The sequence below is a fragment of the Chelonia mydas genome, chromosome 1 (genome assembly GCF_015237465.2).
Source record: "Chelonia mydas isolate rCheMyd1 chromosome 1, rCheMyd1.pri.v2, whole genome shotgun sequence".
Classification (NCBI taxonomy): Eukaryota; Metazoa; Chordata; order Testudines; family Cheloniidae; genus Chelonia; species Chelonia mydas.
The window spans coordinates 263,090,856-263,109,471 of NC_057849.1; the positions used below are offsets into that span (position 1 = coordinate 263,090,856).

Genomic DNA, 18,616 nt, shown 5'->3' on the forward strand with positions numbered 1-18,616 from the left:
AGAATGCAGGATCCTTATATATACATGTATACTGTTATGTCTATTACAGGCTACTTGTATGTACTGTTTGTTGCTCCTTGTACTACTTTTAAATTATGAATTAAGAGATGAGAAAAAAGGTGATAGAAAATTGCTCACAATACATTATGCGTATGCACTATTATAATTCTGATTTATCTCAAGTATGGGGTTTTTTGAATAAAAGAGTGAAATTGGTTAATTTGTTGGAAAACTAGTTATGTTTCTACTCCTCTCTTGTGATTATGTAACTACAATGCAGGTAGAAATGATTGCATAATGATTGCTTATTGGAGTGCCTTTTGTGTGCTCTAAAATTTTAATCCTAATTTTGTTTTCTTCTACACTAGGTTCAGATCATAAATCTGTGGCTGGACCAATTAAGTCATCACCTGAAATTAATTTGAGATGGGAAAATGGGCCAAGTGCTGTAGTACACTCTCTGCTGGCTGTAAAAAATGGCTTTCTACAGTGTCACGTAGAGAATTTTAGTGCTGAATTCCTAACATCTTCCCTCACGAACATTCAGCATTTTCTAGAAGATGAAACTGTTGCAGCAGTAATGCCTATGAAGATTAAAGTTTCTAATACAAAGATTAATTTAAAAGTATGTTAACTAGGAGCCATTTTGCTTCTCTTAACTATTTAGACTGTATGTTTCTTGTTTCTTTGCTGATAACTATATCCAGATTACTAATTTAACTTCAAAGAAACTCATATCTTATTCTTTAAAGTCTTAATTGGATATTTACGATTAGATAACACTAAAGCAATTTTAAAAATCCATGAACTGGGTTAGCTCAATGGCTTGCCTAGAGATAAATTTGGTGCATGACCAAACTGGTTATAGGAATTAATGTTTTCTACTTTGTGTCTTTTTTTCCTTTACCATGTCATGGTCCCCAGAATAGCAGCAGCTGGGAATGTAACAGATAAGGTGTTCCAATTTCCCAGGGGTAGAATGAGCCTTTTGTAGCTTTGCAGTAACACCTGCTTTCCAGTCAAAATCAGCATTAACAGAGAAGTATGCTATAGGCTCATCAGCCCTCCTTCAAGGATAGTTGTGGTGATGAGAGCTTAGCATAGAAGGAGGAAAGAGGTTATAAGGACTCAAGTTCAGTTCATCTTGCCTACTAACTAGAGCCCAGATTTCATGTTCTACCCTACCTAGAAATAGTTACTAAATAATACAAGCCTTTCGCACTAGTGTGGCTTAAAATAGCAACATTAAGAGAACACTGCAGTGCAGTCTCCTAGTTTTTCCCCTAGAACACTTAAAGCAGACAATGATTTCACTGGGGGGCAGCCAGAAAGGTTATTGTAAGTGTAAGGAAATTTATTTTTTAGATATTTAGGGTTATAATATCACTGCTGCCAAAACCAAAAATTAAAAAAACCTCAGACACAAATAGCCTTGGAAGATTTCAAAACAGTGAGAGATACAAGGGACTCAATTCCCAAATTTGGAATCCAAGATAAGGGAGTGCCTAATTCTACGTTTAGGGCTCAAGCCTAAACTGTGCCACAGTTATGCTTAAATTTAAGCGCGGCTTTAAGTTGCACCAGCTAGGGCAGTCTCCATTCTGCCAGCTCAGGGAACCGGCAAAGTTCTGATTCCCTCCCTGTTCCAACAGCTCCTTGTATGCTGGCTTTACGCTATCTGAAGATTGTCTGTGCTAGGGAAATTTTCAACTGCTTGCTTAGGCAATTTTAAAGTGCCATTTGCGCCACTGGAGCAGCACAAAGGGCACTTAGTGAAAGCTTTTGCCGCTCAAATTGTCACTTAAGCACCAAGTTGAGTGCCCAGATTCAGAAATGAATGCTTTAACGTATATTCCCCTAATTTTGAAAACTGGGCTTCTGTATTTTCCTGGCAGGGGGGCAGGCTCGGGCAAGGTTTTTTTGACAAAATAGTCAATTTTGTAGGTAAAGAGTGTACATTAAGCTGATATTAATAAGAGGTTATGGGCAGTGAAGAATTCACTGTATGTGCATCCCTCACCAAGTCACCATGAAGTCAATCAATTCTTTACTTTGTGGCTGGATTGCCCATTTAGTGGGATATTTTCTTTGCACTGAAGTTGACACACTATTTCCTGAGTGAGTTTTGAGGGTTGTTTTTTCATACCGCAGTCTTTGCTCTTTGAAAGAGCCATTACACTTTAACAATTTGTTTTTGTTATGTATTTGCTGATGCTGGTAATGCTTTTGATGTGTTTACTTTCTGCTGGCATTAGACACATTGCTCTGCTAGACAGGAACAGTGAACCGTAATTGAGGAGAAACCACCACAAGCAGTTTGTGAGGTTTCTTTTGTCTTTTTTTCTGCAGTGGTATTGCTGAGCTGTGATAGCTATCATCCCAATGTAAATTCTTTAAAAAAAACCTTCCCCCAAAGTATGGTAGGTGCAGCCCTACTGTCTTTAAATAGTTCAAGGGACAATCAGATGAGAGATTATACAGCACTGGTTTCTTAACTCCATTTCTGGTGAGGGCTCCTGTACTAAAGAATGTCTTGCTTTGCTTTGTTCTCATTGAGGTATTCTAGTCAAACCGTATATGCTGACTTCAGTGGGCTTTCATCAGACATAAATTTGGCTCTTTGTTTTTCTGTAGGTCATACTAATTTTAATGGCACTGAAGTTTTGTAGATATCGGATTAGAAAATTCTGTCTGAATGCACTTCTAATTAGAGGGGTTTGTGGGTTTCATTAAGTCTGTTCAAACATGTTTACCCGAAGTTTTTGATTAGCTGGTTTGATTTCCTACCATTGATAAAGAGAGACAACATTAAAAATCCTGTTTTTATTACTGTTATTCTGTAGGATGACAGCCCACGTGATAATCTCTCAGCTCCTGAACCAGCCCCTGTAACACTGCATATTGACCTACTTTTGTTAGAGAGGAATGACGATGGTTCTTTTTGCATCAGAGGTGTGTATTGATAGATTTTCCCCCAAATCTAAGATGTTAACAATTGAAAGTACATGCTGCTATATTTATGTAATGTTTCTACTTTGTGTGAACATTGTTTTGGACATGTAGCTAGTAATTAAAAGTGAGTTACCCCACAGAATTGCTGATCGCACTGTGACTATGTCTACGCTATGAGCTAAGGGTGTGATTCCTAGTTCTTGTACACGAACTTGTACTAGCTCAGAGCTAGTGTGAATATAAGAGGAATCACTCCTGTAGCTCATAGCTTAGATGTAGCCACAGTGGACATCATACATTAAAACTGAAACTGAAGTACAGTCTAGCCAGGGTAAACAATCCCCAATAGCAGTGTTTTGACTGTGGCCCTGGTCCTGCAAGTCAAACCAATGGATGCATAGTGGTTCATATCACTTCATAGCACATGTATTCGATTCCAGATTCTTTCAGAGATGACTAAACACAATTTAACTGTCTAAATGTTGCAGAGAAGTGGTGACTTGTTATCTCAGCTATTTTTTATACATATATATTACAGGTAAATACATAATGAACACTAATTACTGTTACTTATTACTGTTTATTTGCATTGCAGTAGCACCTAGAATCCACAGCCCCATTGTGCCAGATTCTGTACATATAATAAGGAAATAAGTTAAAGCACTGTATGATGGAATGCTGAACCAGCACTCTCATCACTGATTAACCTGTTACCCCTCTGGGAGGGGGCTGATTAAGGAGAGGAGTCTCTGATTACCAGATGAGTTTGGAGCTCGCATACTAATTAGCCCATTAACAAGAAGAGTGGATAAAAGAGCACAGGAAGGAAGTGGGAGATGGAGAGAAGCAGAAGAAAGAGAGAGAGGTTGGGCCTGACAAAATGGAGTTCTCTGGGAGGAGACACCTTTTCTCCCCCCTCCCTTTTGGAGAAAGGACAGTAAAACTGGATGACATTGTAAATACTGTGACTAATTGAATGTAGAAGGTGGTAGAGTAAAACACTAAATAAACTTAACAGTGGTGTGTACATGAGGGAAGACCTCTGAGTGATCTGTGTGAAGCAAAGAGGACAGGAGCAGTAGATACCTTATCAGATGTAGTTCAAAACAAAAAAATTCTCTGTCTAGAACAAGTATCTGCTTGTGATTCTGTGTATTATGGAGGTACTAGAGCAGTTCCATAGGAAGGATTGCATTGACATTTGCATCTAAAACTGGGATTTAACCTCTTTGTTACATATGAAAAACATATCTGTGTGCATACACTCATTTGCGTACAAACACGTAGTTTGTCTGGGTGTGTGGACATATGCAGTACGATTTGTGTGTATATAGTGTAACAACATGGCAATAAAGACTTCTACCACTTACCTTGCACGGATACTTAATGAATCCACCTATATAAAGTGAGGATAGCTTGCATATATTTTTGTGTTATACATCATCTGGTACATTAGAATTATGCTTCTTAGTCATCTTAGATGCTTCAAAACTGAAAACTGTGAGTGTTTGTTGTTGTATGTGCAAATATACAATTCTAAGGTCTCTTTCAATCATTTGTATCCTTCTCCCCATTGGGTAAAATTTATTTAAGTTATAAAGTTCTCTTATGTTTCCCTAATCCTTTGGTGTAGACGACTTAGGTGCAGTGGATGCCAAAGTGGAGGTCAAGTACCTTCAGCAATGAAGAGATATGTGTATCTGTATACATAGTCATGAACCCTGAAGTATGTTTTTTTTAATACAATGGCAAATTCATGTAGTTTAGAGAGAAATGTTTATGAAGATTTAGATTACTAAAAAACTGCACCTCTCATTTTGCGCTGCCTGCAAGTACATTAAACACTCGAGTGTATCTTTAATCATGTTAAATGGAAGAAAGTTTCTTTAATGTTAAACTTGGAAATATTTAAAATTGTCTTGTGTTAAGGACCTGGTTCACACGTTGTCTTCATATGTAAGTACAGGCCCCATCCTGACTGGAACCCTTGGGGTACGTCTACACTTCAGTTAAAACCCGCGGATGACTTGAGTTCATGGGACTTGGGCTGCGGGGCTGTATAATTGCAGTGTAGACACTCAGGCTGGAGCCCACGCTCTGGGACACCAGGAAGCAGGAGGATCTCAGAGTCTAGGCTCCAGCCCGAGCCTGATTGTCGACACCACAACTTTACAGCCCCGAAGCCCAAGCCCCATGAGCTCAAGTCAGCTGACACTGGCCAGCCGTGGGTGTTTAACTGCAGCCTAGACATACCCTTAGGCACTATTGTAATACACATTTATTATTATTATTTTATTACTATTAACAGACAAAACTCCCATTGACTTCAGTGCAAGTTACATGCATATGAACATCCCAGTCCAAAATATTATTTAGATTTTTTTGAATAGTTAGTTTCCATATGTTTAGTTAATTAATCATTTAAAGTAATTTTTCCATGATGATGATTTTGACATTGTTCATATTTACTATTTCTTTAAGCTGCCATATATATATATATATATATATATATATACACACGCACACCTTTTCTCTCCCTTCCAAGATGTATACCTTTTATTTTAATGTGATATTGACAAGAAGGTGTAGGTATAGTTATACTTAATGTTAAAATTGTACTTGTTGGCCGTTTTAATTCAATATTAACAAGATTCAATAAAAATTAAACATTTCAAACTTCCTGCTGTGTCTCTATGAAACAGATAATCAAACACTAAGCAATGATGTGTTGAACTACAAGAAATCGAGTGCTACAGTGCAGCAAGTGAGTGGCGTTACCAGACACAAAATGCAGGATTATGTGTCTCAAGCCACACAGACTTCTCCAGAAATCCCCAGACCTTCTACATCAAGATGGGCTACAGCTGACTTCCTCAGAGAGGAGGTAATGATAAACCTAAGTTAATTTTATTTTAGTTTTATTAAATTGCATTGTAGTAATAAGCAGTCAAAACTGTTTAATTGTTACAGATTATATATTTTGACTGTTAGAATATCATTTTTCTTGAGAAACTTGTTTTTGTGTGAACATAGAAACAACAAGGCACAGACACCATACTATGGTTAAATGCAGAGGATGCAACTTTAAAACTATTGTCTAATTGGGGTACCCACCCCAAAATAGCCGGCAGAGTTGTTCCAGTGTGGATTTCAACTGGTACCAATGTCCCGGGAATACCACAAACCTTAGGGGGAGTGTGAAGGCCATGCCCCCTCTATAGCCTCAAGCCTGCCCAGAGATTCATCCTTCACACCAGAGGTGGGAGGGTTAAAATGAGATTGAGCCACCAGCTGCATGAGACATAGAGGCATATTGCCTCACCATGCAATATGTGTGCCCAGGACTCATACCCAAACAGCTCAGTCACACCTTTCCTAATCCAGCCACACCGGAACCTGCCAAAGTTGAAACTGTGACGTAAACTTTCCAAACCATTCCTCTTGGCTGTTGGGTGGCAGGTGAGAACCCACTCAGCAGTTTACCATATCGTAAAAGTCCCTTCTTAGACCCCAAAACTGGCAATCAGCCTAGCCCATGCATCACCAGAGATCCAGCTACTAGATTAAGGGTGGGACTGACACAAGGAGCTCACAGTGGCCACCTTGCCTTGGCAGCAAACTGTTGCATCAACCCCCGCTTCATGCTGCACTATCACCAAATGTGAGCTAATCACCTAGCTGCAGAACATGTCTCCACTGCATCCTACAGCATCAAAGCTGCCCCCCAGCTAGCAGGGTGAGCATCTGGGCCCAGCATTTGTAAATGTTACTCTGACAGGAGAAAGTTGCCAGTACACAGACTAATACCTTTCTTTTTCAATTTAATCCTTGCAGCTTATTGAAGAAAACGAATGTCTTAAACAGGAACTAGCCAAGGCTAAAATGGCTCTGGCTGAGGTCCACATGGAAAAAGACACTCTACTTCATCGTATAAAGAGGATGACTATTGAACATCAACAGTAGTGGATAATGTGTTCCAAAGATTGCACTGGAGTAAGAAGGGCTGTATTTAAATACTGTTTGTGAATTAGTGGAAGACAGTCTTTTGACATGAGCATAGAACAACGTATTTGTGGAATAAATACTATTCTGAGAATTTACGAAAGATTAGGATTAGACACTGCAATTGTGTTTTTCTGTTTAGCCCTGTTTAAACTGCAGTGATGCAGGAAAAATCAGTTTATACTGTACTTTACTAATTTTCCTAACAAGGATATGATCCTCTTAATTGTAATAATATCAGAGGAAATGTTATCTGGGGAACCGATCTGATAATGAGATAGTTCAAGGGGAAGGGAAGATGTTTACATGAGTAATTGAGTAAAATATGTGCCATGCAGCATTGATATATGGTATCTTTATTCACTAAGATTTAATGAGTTTACTGTTAACAAATATTTTAAAGGAGATTACATTTGCACTATAAACTGAATGGATCCCATTCTCTGGTCATTAAAACTTAATATAATTGGCCTCAAACTGGCCTAAAGTCAGTGTAACTAGCCCAGGCAGGATCACCAAGTTTAAGAGTAATCTTCCTGTGGCATAGAGACTTACACGGCTCTCTTCCACTGCTGGTATACTTGGGTGAAGGATTGGGACCTTAGGACAAGGATCGTAGCATTGGATACCCCTGCCAGGCGAGTCTTTTGCTTTATTGTGGGTATTGCAGTCTGGTGTAATTCAGATCATCACTTAAACTGTTCTGCCCCATGCAGAAGGACTTGTCGTGCACAGAGACAGCAACCAGATCAGGGGTCTGTGCAAGATGAGCTTTAGCCATCTTTACACACACCCCTGCCCCACATGCTGCATGGCTCAGCCATGCCCAATGTATTTAAATATGTAACTGTTCATTTGTTAAAACAAAAACTTACTAAGGTTCATAAATTGTATATTTCTGTGTTTGAAAAAAAACTTTAGAGAATTATTAATTACCCTGTTGAACTTGAGAAGTTACATGAAAATGTAATTATGCAGTTTAAACTGGGTGATTTGTACAAATTGAACTATAATTTTCAGCTAAAAGAACTGATACAAATGTATAAATAAAAAAGCACAAAATACAGACTTTTAGAGTGTGCTTCTATCAATTTTAACAACAACAAACAAAAACATGTACATTCCTTTGAGACTTTATTTTTGCTAGATGTAATTCACTGAATAATTTAATTAGTGACCTTGTTGCATCTGGCAACTGAAGACATTTTAATTGATACTACACTTTTTGTTTCTGCACCATAGGATATTTGAGGGAAGTTTTGTTTGCAGATATGCAAACAAATCTATCATAGTCTTTAATATCCCATGGTTTGACTTTGCATATTCTGACTACTGAACTGTTTTTAACTAAAGTTTAATGTAGGACATCTTGGAGTCACTGGAAACATCTGCTCAGTGTGCAGTGGCAGTCAAAAAAGCTAGCAGAATGTTCGGAACCCTTAGGAAAGGGATAGATAATAAGACAGCAAATATCGTAATGCCACTATATAAATCCATGGTATGCCCACACCTTGAATACTGCATGCAGTTCTTGTCGCCCCATCTCAAAAAAGATATATTAGAATTGGAAAAGGTACAGAGAGATGCAACAAAAATGATTAGGGGTATGGAACAGTTTCCATATGAGGAGAGATTAAAGACCAGGATTGTTTAGCTTAGAAAAGAGACGGTTGAGGGGGGATAAGATAGAGGTCTATCAAATTATGAAGGGTGTGGAGAAGGTGAATAAGGAAGTGTTATTTATCCTTTCACATAAACAAGAACCAGGGGTTACCCAATGAAATTAACAGGCAATGGGTTTAAAACAAACAAAAGGAAGTACTTCTTCACACAACTCACAGTCAAGCTGTGTGGAACTTGTTGCCAGGGGATGTTATGAAGGCCAAAACTATAACTGGGTTCAGAAAAGAATTAGATAAGTTCATGGAGGATAGATCCATCAGTGGCTATTAGCCAAGGTGGTCAGAGATGCAATCCCATACTCTGGATGTCCCTAAGCATCTGACTGTTGGATGCTGGGACTTGATGAAAGGGAATGGATCTCTCAATAATTTCCCTGTTCTGTTCATTCCTTCTGAAGCTTCTGGCACTGGCCACTGTGGGAAGACAGGATACTGGGCTAGATGAACCCTTGGTCTGATCCAGTGTGGCCATTCTTATGTTCTAATACAGAATTTGCACTGATATAAATAGTTGGTTAAAATCTATGATTTTTACTAGGAATTTTTAGGAAAGGAGTGGATTGTACACTATTTAAAAGCCCACCTTCTGAGACCCTTATGCTGGTGAAGCCTCCATTCTCTAGTGGAAGTTTTGCCTGAGTAAGAATTTAAAAATGAATTCAAGACTGGACCCAAAAGGAGAAACTAAATATAAATCATAGGGTATGTACTAAGACAATGAAGTGTTGATAGTATAGTCTGAGACTCAACTCACCAGCTCCTCAGCTGGTATAAATCTGCTTAAAGTTAATGGAGTTAGGCCAGTTAACACCAGCTAAGGATCTGGTCCAAATATCTGAGAGAGAGAAATGTAAAGTTCCTGCTAAGGTGCTGCTGGGTTTTGGAGGAGTACTTTTCTGCTTTAAGGTATAGTTAATTATAAACCATAAGAAGGAATAAACCAGCAATGCCAAACACATCCTTGCTAGCACAAGGCAATTTCTTTCACTTTAAAAAGCTGCTTGTGGCAATACTGAATATTGGCATTCTGGCCCTGCTCCATTTGCATTCCAACACTGAATGTTTAGAGCTAGTTCACAGTAATGGGCAGTGTCTGGGAACAGTTTAAAAGATATGGTATCGTTTGTGCTGCGTTCTACAATGTATTTTATGTTACTGGAGAAGGATAACATCCTGCTATTTAAATCCATGTTCTCTACTGAAATCATGTAAAGGGAAAGTTAACTTGTTAATTTTTGAAATTACAAAGTTTAAAAACTAAGCCTTAATATGTTAAATTATAAATGGCAATTGATGGCCTCAGATTAAGTACAGAACTGTAATTCGTGCTCAAGGCTCTGCTACCATTCGTAAACCACCACAATCCTAGTCTTAAAATTTGTATCAGCAGCAGAATCTCTTGAGCCTTTTATTCATTGAATGACCTTCTATTATCCTTAATGAAGGGGATGAGGGCATGGGGGGGGAGGGAAATGAAATTCACACTGAAAATTGACTCCAGAGGGCTCATGGCTGAAGTTGCCACGACTGTATTTGCTGTTTTTCATGTGAATTTAAATTGGCCTCAAATAAATTTAATGCTAATCCACCATCTTTAAAAATAGTGTTGAATGCCCAATAACTAGGCTAAGAGGTACAGCTTAACTCACTTTTAGTTCTTCTTTGAGTGCTTGGTCACGTCCATTCCACATTAGCTGGAATGGACCGCATGCATGAGCGTCGGAAACTTTTTCCCTTAGCGGCTCCTGTATGGGCCACTGTGCTGTGCATATATACCTCCGCCGGCCCGACCCCCTCCAGTTCCTTCTTACTGTCCGTGGTGGCATTGGAACAACCTCTCTCTCTCTCTCTCCTCTCTCTCTCGTAGAAGAGCACTCCCTTAGCCTTTAGAGTAGCTGTTATCAGTTCGTTAACATACCTATTGTGGACACTTAAGTCATTAGGTGCTTGGAGGCCTCCAGCATCTGCCCCGGGCTGCGGGGCATGCCGCAGGCCCATGGCTTCAAGGCTTGCGCCACGTGCCGCAAACCTATGCCAGTTAGTGACCCCCACGACTCATGTCTACTTTGCCTGGGGGACGGACATAAAATTGAATGGTGTAGGATTTGCAAGGCATTTAAGACAAGGAAAGAAAGAGACTTTCGTTTAAAGCAACTGTTGATGGAGGTTGCATTGCAGCCGCCAGGCCCGGAGCGCCCGACGCCGGCTCAGGCTTCCTCAGTGCGTAGTGCCCCGGGGCCATCGAGAGACCCAGCACCAGCTAGACACCCTAAACTGTTGGCCCCAGAGCACCGCTCGTCCTCCCTGGTGTGGCCCCCGGCGCAGCTGAAAGGAAGGCGCGGTCGTTCACCGCACAGGAGGCCGGCGCCTCCTAAGGTCCCGAGCACCGATTAGAGCGGGAAGGTCGTGGTACCGGCGTTGACACCGGCGGTCCCGGCAGCACAAGCCCCACCGAGCCCAGACCTAAGTGCGCTCAGTGCGGACGATGGGCTCGAGGGCATAACGGATCAGCCCTCTATGTCTGGCACCTTCGAGGCTGCAAAGGACCTCATCGAGTTGTCGGTGGCGAAGCCCCTTCCGTATGGGGAGAACCCTCTGGCACCCATACCTTGGGTGCCGTCGAGGGGTAAGCCGGCAATGGTGTGCCGCTCGAGGACACCGTCTTGGGACCGCTCAGCCCGGTGCCATCCCATGGACTCCTGCCCCAGCCTGAGCCTGAGGCCCCTCCCATGGGAGAAGGGGAGCAGGAGGACCAACTAGAGGGGGTCGAGCAACAGCTAACCTCGTCTTCCCCCAATGAGGCAGTGGCGGGTGCAGAGGTGTCTGTCCCTCCACCGATAGACCATAGAGCCCACCAGGAATTGCTGTGCAGGGTCGCCCAAAACTTGGGGTTGCAGAGCGAGGAGACGGTTGAGCAGGAGGAGCCCATGGTGGACATTTTGAGCCCCAAAGGTCCATCCAGAAGAGCGCTCTCGCTCATTAAGACCATTCAGTCCAATTATAAGACTATATGGCAGACCCTGGCCTCCAGTGCTCCAACGGCCAAAGGAGTGGAGCATAAATACTTTGCCCCATCTAAGGGCTATGAGTTCCTGTTCTGCCACCTGAGTCCATGCTCCCTAGTGGTCTCAGCGGTAAACGAAAGGGAGCTCCATGGACAGCAGGCCCCGGCCTCTAAGGCCAAGGAGGTGAAACGCCTGGACCTTTTTGGCAGAAAGGTGTACTCATCTGAGGGCCTTCAGCTGAGGATTGCAAACCAGCAGGCCATCCTCAACAGGCACAATTTCAACTCCTGTGTGGTGGTGGGGAAGTTTAAGGACAACCTCCTGCAAGGTTCCCAACAGGAGTTCACGGCCCTGGTGGACGAGGGCAAGGCAGTAGCCAAGACCTCTTTCCAGGCCTCCCTCGATTTGGCAGATCCGTCAGCTAGAACAATCGCGTCAGGGGTGGCCATGAGGCGCTCGGCGTGGCTCCAGGACTCCAAGTCCAGAATACACTCCAGGACCTCCCCTTCGAAGGGTCCGGGCTCTTCTTGGACCAGACAGACATGAGCCTGCCCCTCAACCCCAGGGCCAGCCTCGCCATAGGCATGAGCCTTACCGTAGGCGAGGTGGGATAACAGGTGATGGCACAACAACAGTAACAATAATGTGCTGGGCCAGAACCAAGGCCAGCGCAAACCCCAGCCGGGCACTAAGCCAGGCTTTTGAAGGTGCACTCGAGGACAGCGTACCAGACCAGTCACCAGATCTGTCCCTTTGTTTCCTGAACTGCATGTCCCATTTCTCCCATGCGTGGTCCACCATTACGTCAGACCGTTGGGTCTTACATACGGTGCAGAACGGGTACTTGCTGCAGTTCGCCTCCCTCCCCCGTCCCACCCACTTTTTCCATCCCTCTTCAGGGACCCCTCTCACACGCATCTCCTAGAGAAGGAAGTTTGCTCACTGCTAGAGGCGGGAGCGGTAGAGGTGGTGCTGCACAGCGTAAGGGGGAAGGGGTTCTACTCCCAGTACTTCCTCATCCCCAAGGCCAAAGGGGGGCCTTCACCCCATCCTAGACCTGCCCAGGCTCAACAAGTTCCTGGTCAAGGCCCGGTTCCGCATGGTCTCTCTGGGCACCATCATCCCATCCCTGGATCCGGGGGACTGGTATGCTGCCGTCGACATGAAGGAAGCGTACTTTCATCTCGCCATCCACCCAGCACATCAGCGGTTCCTATGCTTCACCATGGGCCAAGAACATTACCAGTTTGTGGTTCTCCCATTCGGTCTAGCCACGGCCCCAGGGGTGTTCACGACGTGCATGGCGGTGGTGGCAGCCTTCTTATGGAGGCAGAGAATGCGGGTGTACCCATACCTCAACGACTGGCTCCTGGCGGGCTGATCCGAGGCGGAAGTGCGGGGCCATGTGGAGGTGGCCCTGAGATTGTTCTGCGAGCTGGGGCTCCTGGTCAACGTCCCCAAGTCCACGCTCGTACCCATGCAGAGAGTGGAATTCATAGGGGGTGGTCCTGGACAAGGTGCAGGCCAGGGCAAGCCTTCCGGTAACCTGATTCCGGGCTATCCAGCAAGCGGTGGCCTCCCTGTGCCAGTTTCCAACGACAATGGCCAGGTGCTGCCTGCGGCTGCTGGGCCACATGGCAGCATGCACGCATGTGGTCAGGCATGCCAGACCAAGATTCAGGACTCTGAAGACGTGGCTTGCTCGGGTGTACCACCCAGGCAAGGACCCCCTGGACTTGGTAGCGACAGCCCCAAGGGACGTGCTGGACTCCCTGCTGTGGTGGCAGTCCCAGCCTGTGGTTTGCGAAGGCATCCCCTTTGCCACCCCACAACCGGACCTGACGCTGGTGACAGATGCGTCAGACCACGGATGGGGGACTCACCTGGGGGACCTCATGACGCAGCCCTGACCCCTGCACCCCCCTCACACAAACCCAGCCCTCTGCCCTGACCCTGAACCCCCCACACCCTCCAGCCCTCTGCCCTGACCCCTGCACCCCCCCTCACAATCCAGCCCCATGCCCTGACTCCGGCACCCCCCCCACATACCTAGCCCCCTGTCCTGACTCCTGCACCCTCCTCACACACCCCCAGCCCCCTGCCCTGACCCCTGTACCCCCCAGATCTCCCCCCCCCGAGCACCAAACAGGAGCTCCTGCACTCCCCCCCCCACATTCCCACCTGCACCCCTCGCGCCAAATGGGAGCTGCCCAGGTAAGCGCTCCACACCCAAACCTCCTGCCCCAACCTTGAGCCCCGTCCCTCATTCTAGCTCCTGGCCAGACCCTGCACCCCAACCCCCAGCCTGCTCCTTCACCCCCAGCCCTGTTCTCAGCGCACTCCTACTCTCATCTCAGTGCAGAGAGAGGAAGAGAATGGTTAGAACCAGGGAGAAGGTAGGTACCTACTCTATGTGGACAGGGCCGGGACCCCAGACCGGCAGCGGGCTGAGCGGGGCCAGCAGCCAGGACCCTGGCTGGCCGGAGCCGGCGGACGGCACCCCAGACCGGCAATGGGCTGAGCGGCAGCAGGCTGAGCCGCTCAGCCCACTGCTGATCTGGGGTCCTGGCTGCCGGCCCCTTGCCAGCCGGGGTCCTGGCCCCAGGCCCCACTCAGCCCGCTTCCGGCCTAGGTGAACGGAATACCAGGCCGGCAGCGGGCTGAGCAGGTCGGCGGTGTAAGATCAGCATTTTAATTTAATTTTAAATGAAGCTTCTTAAACATTTTGAAAACCTTGTTTACATACAACAATAGTTTAGTTATATAATATATAGACTTATAGAGAGAGACCTTCTAAAAAACGTTAAAATGTATTATTGGCACCCGAAACCTTAAATTAAAGTGAATAAATGAAGACTCGGCACACCACTTCTAAAAGGGTGCTGACCCCTGATCTAAACAATTCCCACTGGAAGGTACCTTCGATTTAAACCTAAGAGTGAAGGCTGCGTTTCTTCCACAGCTGGAAAAGAAATATGTGAACTGGTTGGTTCATACATTCACCCAGCACAAAGTACTTTTTGAACCACCATGACTTGATTCACTCAAACAATTTGTTAGTATCTCATAAATTGACCAGGAGGCCTCCTGAAGGAAGTGATACTCTGGTCCAGTAAAAGCTAAATAGGGAATGTCACCTTTAACAATTTGTCCTGGGGAACAAACTTGCAAGTCATGACGTTGTCATCATATCTCATTACAACGTTATCATGCAATGGTCCAGTGTTACTGTTGTGAAGCAACATCATCACAATGTAATGGCATTGTACTGGTCAAGAATTATGTTTCAGAACATTGGAATGCCCTGTTGAAACTAGAATTTTCATGCAACAATTTGGACACTTTTGAAGGAAAAATACAGCTAGACAAACTAATTCTCAGCAGTAGTAACTGTATTAAGATATTCTTCTCCCCACATAATACCCCCAAGTAAACATAAGTACCATAACCTATATGAAACCACCACTGGATGGTAGTACAAGAAATCACGTTGCATTACTGCTTCATTTCCTTATGGTTACCACATACTGTCACTGCTTGACTTCTTGTCTCGTAAGCAGTCTTGTTAAATCCATGAAAATCTTAGCATGCACATTTTGAGTTTTTTTTATCTTGTGGCGATGATTAATTTTTATGGCAATATTTCAAATGAGGACATTTTTAATGTTAGCTTCTTTTATGTCTACTTTTTCTGATATGCTCAGTTTTGCTCTGCTCTTTAAAATATTTTGCCAGTTCATATGGGTTTCTGAGAAAAACTTCAGTTTCTTTGCCTAGATTTATTTAAAAATATCTTATACATTATATTCTTTCTTACAATAAAATATTCATATTTACAGCACTTCATCTTCTCTGTTGTTGAAATGCAAAGTCTTGGAAATTTGTTCTACTTCCTTTCTCATTGCATAGATAAGCCACTTTGCTTGTACATTTTCAGTTTCTTTGTTTAGCTTTGTAGCTAGCTGGAAAATCTTTGTTTTTCATTCCACTCAATTCTAATGGAAGGTATGTGTGTAAATCCTCTATGCTACTTTGAAAATGTCAGACACATTAACCTTATAACTGACTACATTCACCATCACTATATGGTAGTATAATAAGGTATTTTACTATTAATATTAGCATGAATGGAATGTTATGTGGGGGTCATTTCTTTCTAGATCATATTTAGTGTCTCAAGAACTTCCAGGGAGAATGACTAAATAGGAATAAAACCAGTCTATGGGAATAGTGTCAAAAGCAATCTCCATGAAATTTACCAAAGAAATGTCATTATTTCAAATAAAAAAATAAAAATTCCCACTCCACCACAACTCAACGCAAATAGCTGGAGAAAACAGCATAAAACGCAGATGCATTTTCAGTATTTAATCTGGTTGTTCCTTCCCTCTAATCTCTTTAATAACAAAAATATTTCTGGTCAAGACTCACACAACAGTAATAATCTACCTAGTAGCCCTTAAGGTCGTAGTAACTGGAGAAACATCTTGTAGATACTGTTTCCGATATTTTGGGAGATGTGACGGGTCACAGAGACCCCCTTGGGACTGTCACCTGACCTGCTGAATTTACCTCTGAGCCCGTTTTCTCTGCAAGTTTGGGCCTCCAGAACCCTGCCTTGTTGAGCCAGACACTCTAGCCTGCTGCAACACAGACCCAAGGTCTGAACCACGCCCTAAAGCTGCAGACTTAACTGAAAACTGCTCAGCAAGTACTCCTGTCTTCAGCACCCAGACACCCAGCTCCCAATGGGATCCAAACCCCAAACAAATCTGTTTTACTCTGTATAAAGTTTATACAGGATAAACTCACAAATTGTCTGCCCTCTATAACACTAATAGAGAGATGTGCACAGCTCTTTGCTCCCCCAGGTATTAATCACTTACTCTGGGTTAATTAACAAACAGAAGTGATTTTATTAAGTATAAAATGTAGGATTTAAGTGGTTCCAAGTAATAACAGAACAAAGTAAGTCACCAAGCAAAATAAAACAATACAAGCAAGTCTAAGCCTAATACATTAAGAAACTGATTATAGATAAATCTCACCCTAAGAGATGTTCCAATAAGCTTATTTCACGGACTAGATGCCTTCCTAGTCTGGGCCCAATCCTTTCCCCTGGTACAGTCCTTGTTAGTTCCAGCTCAGGTGGTAACTAGGGGATTTCTCATGACTGGCAGCCCCATTTGTTCTGTTCCACCCCCTTTTATATCTTTGGCACAAGGCAGGAATCCTTTGTCTCTCTCTGGATTCCCACCCCTCCTTCTAAATGGAAAAGCACCAGGTTAAAGAGGGATTCCAGTTCAGGTGACATGATCACGTGTCACTGTAAGACCTCCTTCTTCAGTACCTAGTAGCTGGAAGACCTTACATAGGAAGGCTTGCAGGTAAACAAACCCATTCACAGTTCATTGATTCTGAAGCACCCTTAATGGCTTCCACTTAACATGTTTACATCAGTAATACAAGTTTATATCTTATTCTCCTGACTCCAGACATAGAAATAATACATGCAAACGAATAGGATGAACACACTCAGTAGATCAGAAACTTTGTGATGATACCTTACAAGAGACCTTTTGCATGAAGCATATTCCAGTTACATCATATTCACACTTATAAACATATTTCCATAAAACATATGGAGTGCAACGTCACAGGAGATATTACAAAATCTAGTAATACACTGGACACCAAAACAGCAGCAACTGTTGACATAATTATTGAGTCGAGTTTGCTAGAGAAATCAGGCATTTCAAGCAAAATGCATAATAATAAAATGAAAATCCAGAAAAATCTGTTACATCTAAAACATAAGACAAATGCAGCATCTTATAAAATACTTCTTGGTGATAAATGCAAAAACATTTCACCAGAAAAAAAATCTATTTAGAGAATTCTTGAGTTTTTTAAAGATGACCTAGACAAGGGCTTAGCTACCAGGTCTCTAAAAGTGTAATCTCCAGCTTTTCAGTGTTTAAATGGTGAGTACAACAAGGATTCGGGTGAGTTGACAACTAATTGCTGTGAAAGTCCTCAAAGCAGCATATTAAACCTATTAATTATTTGTGGAGCTTTAATTTAATCCTGAACCCTAGTGGCTATATACAAACCTTTTCACTAACATCTGACAGTTTACAAATTCAAATGAGGACCTGAGTCAAAAGCTTTCAAACCATTTCCATCTGAAGAAATATCTCAGAGTGGTGATGACCTGAGAAGTGATGTGAAACTTTCCTCTTGCAATTATCAGAAGCATTTTCAGTTTACACAACAGAAAAGGTGTCCTTCAAAATTATAATGTTAACAAGAATTGAAGAGACTCCTTGAAATGGGAGTGGAGAAACTGTTTCAACGGACAAAGACAACAGGGAGTTAATCTCATTGCCTTTGAATTTTACAGCACAACGTGCCATATATTTGGCTCTTAGGAGTTAATGCCCTCAGTAAGGGGTATAGGTGGAAAACATAGAAAAGAAGGATTTGAAGTTCTTCCAGTGGCTCTGCATAATTCCACTGATGGGTATTGCGCTGCCTTGTGGGGCCTAATGGTAGAACCTTCTCCAAGCAGCATCCATTAGACCATCTGTGCACCCCCTCCTACCTCTCCCCTTAGCATCTCCAAACGTTTTGACTGCTAGGCTTTATAGGGGGGTGCAGCACTCTCGACCAGCTCAGTTCCTTCCAACTGCTGTGCAAGAAAGAAGTGAACTGTTCTGGTCCCTTCGGATCCGTGGCTTTCTTCGGTTCTTAGTGTCTTTATAATTGTTTTAGTATAGTTATAATTTAGTGATAAGTATAAGTTAGTTAACTTAGTGGGTGATGGCAGAACAGAAGAAAAAAGAAGCTGGGTGTAGGTGGATGGGCCTAGTGGGCAAAGCAGTGGATGGCCAGGCCTAATGGACAAAACAGCAGGCAGCCAGGCCTTGTGGTTGGAGCCAAAGTTAGGAAACATGAATTGGAGCCAAGGGTAGG

The 18,616-nt window shown here is 43.1% G+C and overlaps 1 protein-coding gene across 8 annotated transcripts in view; it reads left to right on the forward strand.

Moving 5' to 3' along the window:
* The window catches only part of UHRF1BP1L (UHRF1 binding protein 1 like), an 86,899-nt gene extending 78,877 nt beyond the window's left edge, over nucleotides 1-8,022 (forward strand). For 4 of the 8 annotated variants that reach the window (XR_006290422.1, XR_005223137.2, XR_005223138.2 and 1 more), the window contains one exon: nucleotides 369-461. Coding sequence is in view for 5 of the 8 variants with exons in the window: in XM_037884377.2 (XP_037740305.1) it covers nucleotides 369-425 (57 nt within the window). In the remaining 3 variants the exon portion in view is untranslated. The other 4 variants (XM_037884356.2, XM_037884363.2, XM_043545460.1 and 1 more) reach the window with 2 other exon arrangements.
* Nucleotides 8,023-18,616: the final 10,594 nt, after the last annotated feature.